The following is a 12,242-nucleotide window of genomic DNA, read 5'->3' on the forward strand; positions in this document are numbered from 1 at the left end:
TATCTTTTGAATGATAAATAAGTTCAAATCTGAGAACTTTACAAGTTGCATGGTTATAATTTGACATAGTTACATCTGTCTTCCTTTCAATTGCTTGTGATTTGTAAGAATACTTGTCTTTATATTTCAAATATTCTTCAAATGATTGCTGAAAGTTGTCTTGAGGACTTCACAAGGGCAAGCTAAAGCTTCTGCTTAAATCAGCTGCTGGAGAACTATGAACAGAAGGAGTGTTCAGCTGGCAAGCTCTAGCCCATTTGGCTAAATGGCAGAATTCTGTGAGCTAGCATGCCTTTGGAGAACAGCCGCTATATATGTTATTGCACTCATAATTTTATGTCTATTTTTGGTCTGTCACAAATATAAATATTTTCTAAATTCACCAATATTTTATAATTATGTCTTGACTTCAAGTATTCTTCAGTTTATTTTATGTTATTTGTGACTTTTTGATACTTTTCTTTTTAATAATGAAGTAATTTTATAATCTCAAGTCTGTATGTGTTCCTTGCAGTATGTATTGCATCAGGGACAAAAGTGGCACTATTTAATAGACTTCGATCCCAAACAGTTAGCACCAGATATTTGCACGTAGAAGGTGGTAATTTCCATGCCAGTTCACAACAGTGGGGAGCATTTTACATTCACCTGTGTAAGTAAAAGCAAATCTATGTTTTTCTTCACTTTCTTTCCTTCATCCTCACAAAAAAGCATCCTGCATTTTTTCCTCCATATTAATTGCCCATGTGCACCCTTGTTTTGTTACTGAGTGTATATTTGATGTAACAGTGTGATGTTAAATGTTTCTCATATCAAGAAAAACGGTGATTAAAACAAATAATTCTGAAAATTCCTGTTTCACACAGTGGATGATGATGAATCAGAAGGAGAAGAATTCACAGTGAGAGATGGCTACATTCATTATGGGCAGACTGTCAAACTTGTATGCTCAGTTACTGGCATGGCACTCCCGAGACTGGTACAGTTTCATTTCTCCAATGCTGTAATTAATTTATAGATGGCAATAGATGTTATTTAGATGGCAATTTAGTGTTATTCCATAGTTGGGTTTGCTGTGTTCACAGGTTTTGGTCTTGTGTGTTGCCTTTGGGTAATCCATGTTTTTTATGGTAAATGGCATTTATTTTAATTAAAGCATATTTTTGTGTCTGCAGATTATTTCTCTGAACAAAGAACAACTTGTAAAATAAGATAGGGATTTTTTCAGAATTTAAGCCTGCCAAAATAGGTTAATCTGTCTGTTTTAAAAACAGTATTGTAGATTTCTCTGTTCCAAAATGCTTCAAATGTTGATATTGAATAGATGAATAAAATATTTTCAACCAGTAGGACTCTTCAATGTGTTGAGTTCCAGCATAGCTTTAAAAATGCATGACTGATTTGAATATAAAAGCACTTCTGTGTACTCCTGAGCATATATTATACCAGTAACAGCTTGCAAAAAACATTTTTTCATATTTATTAATACTGTCTGTTTTAAATCTGAAACATGGGAATGGCCTTTGGAATAACCAGTTAAGGTTTGTGAACAAAATAAAGTATTACTTCTGGATACACAATACTGGGTTTTGTAAACAAAGTTAAGTGGAATTATAGATTATTCCCCTGTTTTATGCACTTAATGCCAGCCTAAGTGGAATTTTATGTGATTAATAATCAATAGTGCTTCATACGGGATCTTCTGTGAAATTGTGGTTTGTGAGCTCATTATGAGTTTTGTCCTAAGCTCTGCCAAATCCAATTTAGGTAGAAGTAATCTTTAGAAAGCACCAATGTGAAAACAGACTTCCTGCAGTCAGGCTTTTGTTCCCCTTTCCAGACTAATTTTGTTGGGAATGTAATGTGAATTTCTCTCCCAAAACCAAACTTAGCTAAACAAAAAAGATAATAGCCTGCTCAATGTAAATGGTACAAAATGAAAATTTTGTTTGACAATAAAAGCAGTTACACTGGTTGCACTATAGATATGGTTTAAGCACAGCAAATTCAGTAAGAGGATGTCACCTTTTTGTGGGCTTCATGTTAATACTTTTTTATTGATGAAATGAGATGCCATTCTTTATTATTCCAGAAACCTTATTTGTAAGTAGAAACAGATTAAAACTAATAAGGCTAAAAGTTCCTGTTTTGTTTGCCATGGGGAACATTTGTCATACTGCTTACAGGACTGATGGAAGGTGATGCAATTAAAAGCTAACTTGCAGGTGTTTTATAAGCAAATGCAAAGAATTTAGAAGAAAAAAATTACCTTTAAATTTATTTTGCTAATAATACTCTCTGTTATAATTAGATATTGCAGAGGACAATTGGGTTTCTGATTGTCAGCTTAGAAATATTCAAGCACTTTGGCTGTTGCATCTGGTAGTGTTGCATAAAGCATTAAACTTCTTTCTAGGAGTTGAGTAAAAATTACGAGCTACAGATTTTCACTAAGGGAATAGCTCTTGATTTTAGAAATTAATTGGCAAAAGAGATCTGAATTGAGTCTGCAGATATTTTTTCACTGCATTGCCAAATGTAAGGAACAGTTGTTCTTTGCAGTTGTCTTTAAGTAATATGTAATGACCAACTACTGATAAGATATGTTATGATTGTTGTTTCCAAAACTGTATTTAAGGACACCTCAACACCTTTAGTAAATTCTTATTTTAATTCTTCTCCTTCAGCAGCCAGTTTGCCACAGAATGTTGTTGATCCTATCAATGGTGAAAGATTCTGTAGAAACATATTAATTACTAAAAATAGTAATTAACAATAAATGAAGATGACAATATAATTAATAACTGGTTTTTTACCCCAGCAAATTAAACAAAAGTAGATTTTGCTGAAGCTTCAATTTTTTCCCCACTCCTTCAGCAAAAATAGATAAAATATATATGCCTGCAGCACATTGAAGTAGTACCGAGTATCACTTCCACATTGTGTTCTTGTTTCAAAAGCATTAAGAATTGTGAATCTAGTGTTGATACCAAAATGAGAGGCATGGAAATCTTATAAAAATTACTTTTCACTTCCTTTACTGACTGTATATATATAATAAAGTGTAGAAATTGTTCTAAGTATATATGTACAATTTTCATTCACAGATAATTCGAAAAGTAGATAAACAAACGGCATTATTGGATGCAGATGATCCAGTATCACAGCTCCATAAATGTGCATTTTACCTTAAAGACACTGAGAGAATGTATTTGTGCCTTTCCCAGGAGAGAATAATCCAATTTCAAGTAAGTTATTCAAAACTATTTCAATAGATATGTGTAGTTGCAAAGTTTTCTCAAGTATCCCCAAAATATGTATGAATGCCATTTTTGCAGTAGGTTTTGAATGCGAGGCTAATATTTTGTTTTGAAAAGGGAGGATGGAAAGCAACAAATTGTTATCTGTGTTTTTCCAAATCTGTTTTTCTTTCCTCATAATCTTCTTTCGTGTCTGTCTGGAAAATGAATTCTGGTTTCTCCAGTGGAGAAATAGGAAACACAGTAGAAACTTTTCTTGTGGTCTTGATACTGTGGCTTACATGTGCCAGTGGAGCTGCACCACTTATTTGTGTGTCCCTTTCTAGGTTACAGCAAATAGGAAATGATACAATTGATAATAGTCTTGTTTCATGATGAACTCAGCAGAGCTGCCATGTGTTGCTCTTGGCTAAGAGAGTAAACATAGACAACTCTGGCAGTTGCCCACAGTAACTTGAAAAGCCACAGAAATTTGGTTTGTCTGTAAAAAATAGAACTATCTCTGAAATATTTTTTTCTCCAGCAGGTGGAGAAAAACTTAGAGTTTTAGTCTCTTGTAGGTTAGCATGCTTGTAGCACTTCCACATGGTAACCAAGGACCCTGAGATTGGCTCAGCTGGTCAGAGCATGGTGCTGAAAACAACGAGGTGGTGGGTTCAGTCCCTGAACATGCTTAGTCTTTACTTGAGTTGGATTTATGACCCTTGTGGGTCACTTCTCACTCAGAATATTCTGTGACTCTGAAGACTTTGGCTGAGTTCAGGAATAGCTAAAAATTGCAATTTTCTTTAAATATTTTGGTGTCAGCTCAAATTATAGAGTGTGTTGAGGGATAATGCTGTGCTCCAGGAAGATGGCCATGTGTGGCAGATATTCAGGACTTCCTTAGAACAGCTATACCTTTTTGGGTAAGAAAAATAGAGGTAGGAAATTAGAAGCTAACATTGAGAATGTCCCTTAATTTAAGGGAAGAGACAGGAAGGCTTGGTAAACAGTAATTTCAATTCTGTCCTGAATTGGGACAATGGAAAGAGAATATGAGAAGCTTTGTTCCTATTTCAGTAAAGATTCCTGACCTGTGGTTCAGAAGGGACTAGATCTATTGTTTCTACCCACAGCACACAGCAGAAATATGTATCTGTCAATATATATTCTTGTAAAGGAGATGGACTGTCATTAAGAAGAGAAAGCTGTGAAATGTGAACTACAATAACTCAGGATCAGCCTGCTATGTAATCATTCTTAGAGTACTGTATGGGAAGTGCTGAATGAAGAAACAGCTCCTGCTTCTCTGACAGCTGCCTTAGTTCAGCGTCCTGGAATTGCCTGTGGGACTGTCAGGATGTCCTAGCACTCTTCAATTTCAGCAGCACTCGTGGAGCCCAGTCTGATAAGAGCTCTGAACTTTCTGCATGGGTAGGAGTTAGATAAAAGGACACTCCCTGTCCTGAATTCTCTTAGTGGGGTAGGAACCTGCTGCTTATACTTGTATAAAGTCTGGTTACTTGCATGTCAGACTGCTACCATGCTTTGGTAGGTGAAATCACAGTGAAAGATAAACTCTTTCTTCCAATGCCAGGAGAGAAATCCTGTTTTATCTGGGTTTTTTATTTTGGATCAGAAGACAAAGATCAGGGAAACAGCATGTGTATACTGTTCCTGTAGCAGGAATCTAGACAAACTGTGGTCACTCTTTGAAAAAAAAAAAACAAAGAAAAACAAAAACCAAAAAAACCCCAAAATAACCAAAACAACAATAACAGCAACCCCCCAAAATCCTGAAACTTATGGATGACAAGTCTCTTTTGGGTAAATGGAAATAGCCCTGTAGAGAGACCATTGAAGCTTAAAGCAAAGAGGCTGTAAAAAGTCTGCAGGCGAGTATGAAACTTCAAATTCAGGTGCTGAAGCACCAGCCAGATCTCTCTTTCAAGACATGCATGTGTTCTGGGGCATGGAGAGAGGATATGAATGGTGCCTTACTGGATCAGAGCACGTCCCTGTCTGTGCCCAGTCTGGCAGCAGCAGCAGGGGATGGTGCTTGCAGGAAGCAGGTGGATACAATCACACACAGTCCAGTGTGATTGTACTCTGCCAGCACTTGTACCAAGTGTTGTTAAAGGCTGAATTCTTGTCTTTTAGTGGCATTTTGTAGATGTGTTCATTGGTTTGATAACCTCAGAATGTGCAAATGTTCTTTTTCTTCAGTAATCTGTGGCAGAAAGTTTAAGAGGTCCTGTTCCCTGTGTAGTAAATGTTTGCTGGATTTGTTTTGAATGATGTAACAATTTCTGTGAGTGATTCCTACTCCAGTTTTGCAGTATTTAGTGAGCAACAGTTCTGCATTCACTTAGCCATTGACATCTTAATTTCTTCTCTCCTCATTGGAAAAGCACAGTCTTCTCCATTTCTTCTCATAAGTTCAGTACTCCTTGGTGATTTTAGTTGCCCTTTCTGTCACTTCTCTTGTTTTTTCTCCACGACTTTTTTTAGATAGGGAGACCAGAACTGCACCCAGTATTACAGAATTAGCAAAGGATTCACACTGGCAAAATAATACCAGATGGTTGTTCTCAGCCCTATTTTCTGATGGTGTCCAGCATTGTGTCATCACTCACAGCTGCCACTGCACATCAAGGTGGTGCTTTCAGATGACTGTCAGTGGCAGCCCTAGGATCCCAGGCTGTAACTTCTGTCTCCAGTTGAAGCCAGACAGTACATGAGCAGTAAGCATGATGTTAAGGCATTTTAATCTTCCAGTACCACCTGTTGAGAAAATTTAGTTAAAAAAGGAAAAAAAGGGTGAGAAATGTCCTTGGAGCCCTATTTGGAAGTGACAAGTGCTTCTCTAAGACGAATTGAAACCTGTTAAAGATTTCTGTAACAGACAGAGTAATGTGTTACTGAAATGATTCTTGATGTAACAGGATTTTGAGAGCAAATTCTGTGGCATTTGCCTTCCACATCATGAACTTAGGAAATGTGAAAGAAGTCAGTCAGGGATCTATTTACAGGGTTGTTCATTTTTTCACATCCATGGTTTTATTTGTCATGATTCAAAGTATATCATTCCATGCCAACAAGAATTGCAGTCAGCCCATAGGAATGGTGTCATGCTTCAAAATAGTATACAACAGTTCCTATGGAATGGCTCCTCTTTTGAAGTTGGGCTAGTAATAATTTAGAAGCTGTGAATGTTTCTGATGGAAGTTTAATTTGGGCATCTCGAGTTTGGAGAGATCTGTAGTTACTACCCGTGTCACACACTTCCCTTGCCAGCTGTTTTCAGTGCTTTTTGCATGATCATACCAGAATGAAGAGTCCACATGAAAATGCAGCTTTGTTTTTTAACATCTAATATGGACAACTCATGCTAATTGAAGTTTATCTGCCACTTTGAAGAGTGAAGGTTATGGTTACCTACCTACCAATATCCCCTTAAAGCTTAATGGAGGGAAATATAATATAGTTATTAGAATTTTTTGTCCCATTTTTTTCTGTGTTTAACCTATACACAATTTTCTTATGGGTTGCTAGGTGGTGAAATTGTTCAGAGAGGCTTCTGTTGCCATAAAAAAAATTTGTTTGTGTATTTTCTGTGTATCTACCTGTCTAAGTATACTAATTTAGTAGTATTTAGAGGGAGATACTAGATGACCTTTGAGGTCCCTTCCAGTGCAAGCCATTCTGTGATTCCATTATTCTAATTTGTAAGGCTGTCACTTCAGCTTTTCTCTTGTGTCTTTGCACAAATGCTGCAATACAGGTTTGTGTTTTCCATCATTTTGTGGAGGATGAAGAACTCTAAAAAGAAAAAAATATCTTGAGCAGATGAAAATCATAACTAATGAAAAGTATTCCACTTCACTCTGTAGCTGTTTTAGACATTTTGCCTTTATAAGATATCTGTTTTAAAGCAGCTGCTTTCAGTTGCTGTAGGTTTTTTTGTTAATGCCTATTGAATAACATTAAAACTTTGAAAGTTGAACTAAAATAAAACTCAAACATAAGGTTGGAGAGGTGACAGTGTTGTAGGTGAGAGTTATGGTGTTCTCACAATTACTACTTTTCTAGTAGTTTTTCTGAAATGTGGAGAGTGTTTCTCTAGGTCATTTTTAGAGGAAAACATAAGGAAATGGGTTTTTGAAATAACAGGCATTGTTACCGGCTGAGTTGGTTTTTAGGTCTGTGACTTGACAAATATCTCTGCAGATCAGATTTTAAACTTTTCTTTCTCTCTAAGGCCACTCCATGCCCAAAAGAACCAAATAAAGAAATGATTAATGATGGAGCTTCTTGGACAATCATTAGCACAGACAAAGCAGAATACACATTTTATGAGGGGATGGGTCCAGTCCATGCTCCAGTGACACCTGTGCCTGTTGTGGAAAGTCTTCAAGTAAGTTAGTAGTTTGTTTTAATAAACTGGTTTTCTGTGAGATTATTTTTGTCTTACTCATGTAACCTTCACGATACCCTTGTGAAATAGTGTAGGAAAACAGTTTTAATAGATTTATAAATAATAAAATTACTTTGTTGTTACAATTTTTCTTTCTTACATTTCAGAATACATGAGCCTACCCATCATAGGAATAATACCAATATTGTATTTTAGAATTTTTATATTGTATTAATACAATTAATTACAATAATTGTATTGTTGTAATTTAATATTGTATTGTAGAATTTAATTTCTGAAACTACCATGGTAATGATATCCTTAGAACTTCTGTTTGATTATTTAGAAATTGGTTTTGACTCTTGCCAATTATATATCAAAGAGAACCTTACTAAAAACAAGCCACAGCATTTGTCAGAGGAAAAACTTAAAGCTCCCCTGACGGCTTCTCTGAAAGATTTTGTTCTGTTTTCAAGGCCTTGTTGACATCTGTTCTAAGCAGCTATTATCAAAACTTGGAAATTCCTTCATAGTATCAAATTAATTGGCAGTATCTTTTAGAGGTTTTACTACTTTATACTTCAGTTGTGTAGATTGTGTTTGTGTTTTGGTTTTGTCCAGCTGATAAAAACAGCACTGTTTAAAGTTCTTATCTGCATGTGAAGGTTTTGTTTGTGAGGTTTTTTTTTGGTTGGTGGAGTTTTTTGTTTGTTGGGTTTTTCTGAGGGGAGAGTGTCTATTTTTAATAATACATATTTGGGGGGGATTTTCTTGTTCTTTTTCTGTTTGCTCCGTTTCCAGTTGAATGGTGGTGGGGATGTAGCAATGTTGGAACTTACAGGACAGAACTTCACTCCAAATTTACGTGTCTGGTTTGGGGATGTGGAAGCTGAAACCATGTACAGGTACAGTATTTTCTATTACTTCTGTGGCATTTATGTGTTACTGGGTGTTGATATGTACACTTTGAAGAGTATATACTTGTGTGCACAGTCAAGTGTACACTTTTCTGCACGGCAGAAAGGGGTCTGGGAGGGCTGGTTGGCAGAGGCTCAGCATGAGTTAGCAATGTGCCCTGGCAGCATGGAGACCAAACTGCATCCAGCTGGTCAGAAGATGTGTCTGTGCCACTGCAGTCAGCACTGGTGCAGCCTCACCACCAACACTGCCTGCAGTTCAGGGCTCCCCATTAAGAAGGATGTTCAGGTACCAGAACATGTCCAGAGAAGGGTGGCAAAGATGGTGAAGGGCTGGAAAGCCCAAGGAGTTGCAGCCGAGGACTTTGGGCTCGTCTGGTTTAGAGAGAAGGAGGCTGAGAGATGAACTCATTGCTCTCTGCAGCTCCCTGAGGAGGGGAAGGAGGGAGCTGCTGAGCTCTGCTTCCTGCTATCGTGTGCCAGGATGCCTAGGAATGGTTTAAAGCTGCCCCAGGGAAGATTTAGACTGGACTTTGGGCAGTATTTCTTTACTGAGAAGGTAGTCAGACACTAGAATAGGCTTCTTAGAAAGACAGTTGATGCCCCAAGCCCCTCTGTGTTTAACTAAATAAAGGAAATTGGGCTTTAATAATATGATTGTAACTTTTGGTCAGCCCTGAAGTGGTCGGTGTGTGCACTAGTTGAATATTGTAGGTCCCCTTCCAACAGAGCTGTTCTATTGAATGCTTTCAAGTTAAGGACCTTGTACTCAGTTGACTCTCCTGTTTTTCAGATGTGCAGAGAGCATGCTTTGTGTTGTTCCAGACATTTCTGCGTTTCGAGAGGGCTGGAGGTGGGTCCGACAGCCAGTCCAGGTTCCAGTAACTTTGGTCCGTAACGATGGCATCATTTACTCCACCAGCCTTACCTTCACATACACCCCGGAGCCAGGGCCACGGCCACACTGCAGTGCTGCTGGAGCAATCCTCAGAGCCAACTCAAGCCTCATGGCCTCCAGTGAAACAAACACAAACAGTGAGGGAAGTTACACAAGCGTCAGCACAAACCCCACCAATGTCACGTCATCTACGGCAACTGTAGTTTCCTAACTACTGTTGTTTGTCTGGACTTTCATTGACTTTTCGTGCTACATTCAAGAGAACTGAACAATTTTTGTGGTTTCCTGGGAAAACACTTTTCCATTTTAGGTGATATGATTTCAACCTTGTTACCTGCAAGTGCTGATCTTAAAAACAGAAGCCACAATAAAAAAAGAAAAAACCAACATCCGAAACATAAGAACTTTATTGAAAATCTATTTTTCAGCTGTGGTTTTTTTTTAGTGGGCAAGAAACAAAAATGTGGCTGGGATACATGTTGAGCAAACTAGAAAACATGAACACAACATAGTTTTTATGGACCAAGGAACTTGTATAAGCTTTAGTATAAAAGGTACATTTTCACCATACCTTTTTTGTATCACAACATATAGTACACTTTTGTTACCAAATAGTTTATATTTTTTTTTCCTCTGAGCTTTTGCTCTGAAGTATATTCAGGTTCCAAGCCTGACCATGCTTGTATAATCTAATTACCATACTCTTCCAGTTTAAAAAAAAAAAATATATATTTTTGGTCTGTGGCTGGAACTGTTCCTTTTTTTAAACTGAAGTCTTGTGACTTTTTATGAACTGAAATTGTTTTTATTTCAGCAAGTAGAACCTTGTAAAGGCCAGCATATTTTTTTTAAGATTATATGAAGTCTGTGCAAAAGCTTTAAAAAATGCCTCTGCCTTGCCTGCAATACATGCAATGTATGTTAACTTTAGTGCTCTGTTTTCAGTCATTGTTAATAGTTATTTCTGTTTTTCTTTTTTAAATATGTATTTATAGTGATAATTCATGAGGTTCTAACATTACATGAGTTTTTTTTCCTAAAAGTGGCATCTCAAGCAGTCATATTAATGATTGTTCATGTCACAGGCATACGTTGGTGTTTTTGAAGGGTTGTTACTGGGTTACTCCCCCTCTTCCTTGCTCAGTCGTATTACATCTGAAAATGTTTCAGGATCTGTTCAGGTTTTTCTAATCTTGTACATAATTTGTATTAAGTGTAAGTTAAATGTTTTATTTCAAAAGTGGAATGTTCCCAATAACTTCATTTGGCAGCATGTCTTCTGTCTTGTTGGCATGAAACTAAAGTACCATGAGAAGTATGTGCTACAAATGGGATTGGTAGGTGATGCCCTTCATCACTTGAGAATCACAACAAGCATGTTTTTCTTCATACTGTTCAGTAAATTAGGCCAGACTTTTGTGTAACACTTGTATTGAGAATGTGCTTTCATTGTGAAGTGATCATACAGTAATAACTAGAAGTAAATTTTATTACTTAGAAATGGGCAAATAGAAAATCATAAAAGCACTATGAAGATGTCAACTCCTCCCATCCTTGTTTCCTGTGGGTTTCCCTTTCCCTGCCAACAGCTTGTGCAACATTCAAGTCTTCTCTCCAGCATAAATTCAAGGCTCATTTGCACTTTGACTTTGTTGGTTATTGCATTTGTTTTTCATTTTGACTTTACCATGTTTTGTCCCTCCTTGTAGACCTGCTTGCTTCATTTGTATTTGAACGTACCCCAGTAGTTCATTTGTAGTCACAGAGCTAGGCATAGACTTGTAGGACAAGTTCTGACAGTGTGATCTTCCTCTTTAAAAGCCAAAATTTCATTATGTGTTCAGCCTTTTCTGTACCCTGAAGCAAAAGTCACAACTGCTGTGTAAATGTGAACCTGTGGTTTCCTGCAGTGCATTGCTTACAAGCTTACCTGTTGACCATTTTCATAGGGTTTTTATTTCTGACCACTGATTCCAGTTTCAACACCCACCACCATTTTAAGGCATTGTCTCTGCACCATATTTGTGTACTCTGACGCTCCATTCTACCTGTTTGCTTTAGTGCTCTGTTGTGTGTGTGAAAACAATGTGTTTAAAGGAAGAAATTGGTTGTAAAGCATATTTAGCAACTAGTAAAATCAGTGCCACTGTCCTCCTGAAATGTGCTTGTATTCTACCACAGGCCTTCATACTCGTGACTCTGTATTGCAGATCGTGTTCCCGTGACGTAGTGGCAATGCTGGTTCCTAGCACTAGTGAATGCTGCCTCACCTCATCTCCATTTCAGTGACCAAGGGCAGGATTCATTGTGGCCTTATCTCTGGTTTAAACTGTTTACTGGCATTTACTTGCAAATCTGTTTACCTTTGTGTGTGCAAAATTTTGGGTTATTTTGTTGTGGCGGGAATCATTTCACAGTGTTTTTGTTAGAAGCACATAAATAACTTACAGTACAGCTTAGTTCAAGAGCCACAGAATTTCATCACTAATTAGACTGAGAATTAAAATAAGCAAGACACATATATCAGATTTAGAGGGTATTCAAGAAACCATGATAGACACACAGCAGGCAAACCATAACAAGCCTTTTAACCTTCAAAGACTATTTAAAATAGCTTTTCAGAACTTGACACATGCTTTTATACTCATTATTTTAAATTTTTTTACATATAAATGCAATACTTTTTATATTCAGTTTCTTTACATGCGGTAATTTTGCCCAATAGATATAATATCCCTTGACTTGTAAAGATTTATCCTAATATCTGC

At 37.1% G+C, this 12,242-nt stretch overlaps 1 protein-coding gene across 2 annotated transcripts in view; it reads left to right on the top strand.

Annotated features, from left to right (window-relative positions):
• Positions 1-11,983, top strand: part of RBPJ (recombination signal binding protein for immunoglobulin kappa J region) — a 138,508-nt gene extending 126,525 nt beyond the window's left edge. For both annotated transcript variants that reach the window (XM_074541829.1, XM_014265629.3), the window contains exons 6-11: positions 515-652; positions 867-979; positions 3,108-3,248; positions 7,504-7,659; positions 8,461-8,564; positions 9,370-11,983. In XM_074541829.1, the coding sequence (XP_074397930.1) occupies positions 515-652; positions 867-979; positions 3,108-3,248; positions 7,504-7,659; positions 8,461-8,564; positions 9,370-9,685 (968 nt within the window). In that variant the 3' untranslated portion in view covers positions 9,686-11,983. The remainder of the gene's footprint in view (positions 1-514; positions 653-866; positions 980-3,107; positions 3,249-7,503; positions 7,660-8,460; positions 8,565-9,369) is intronic.
• Positions 11,984-12,242: the final 259 nt, after the last annotated feature.

Source organism: Zonotrichia albicollis, chromosome 5 (assembly GCF_047830755.1).
Source record: "Zonotrichia albicollis isolate bZonAlb1 chromosome 5, bZonAlb1.hap1, whole genome shotgun sequence".
In the NCBI taxonomy this organism is placed as follows: domain Eukaryota; kingdom Metazoa; phylum Chordata; class Aves; order Passeriformes; family Passerellidae; genus Zonotrichia; species Zonotrichia albicollis.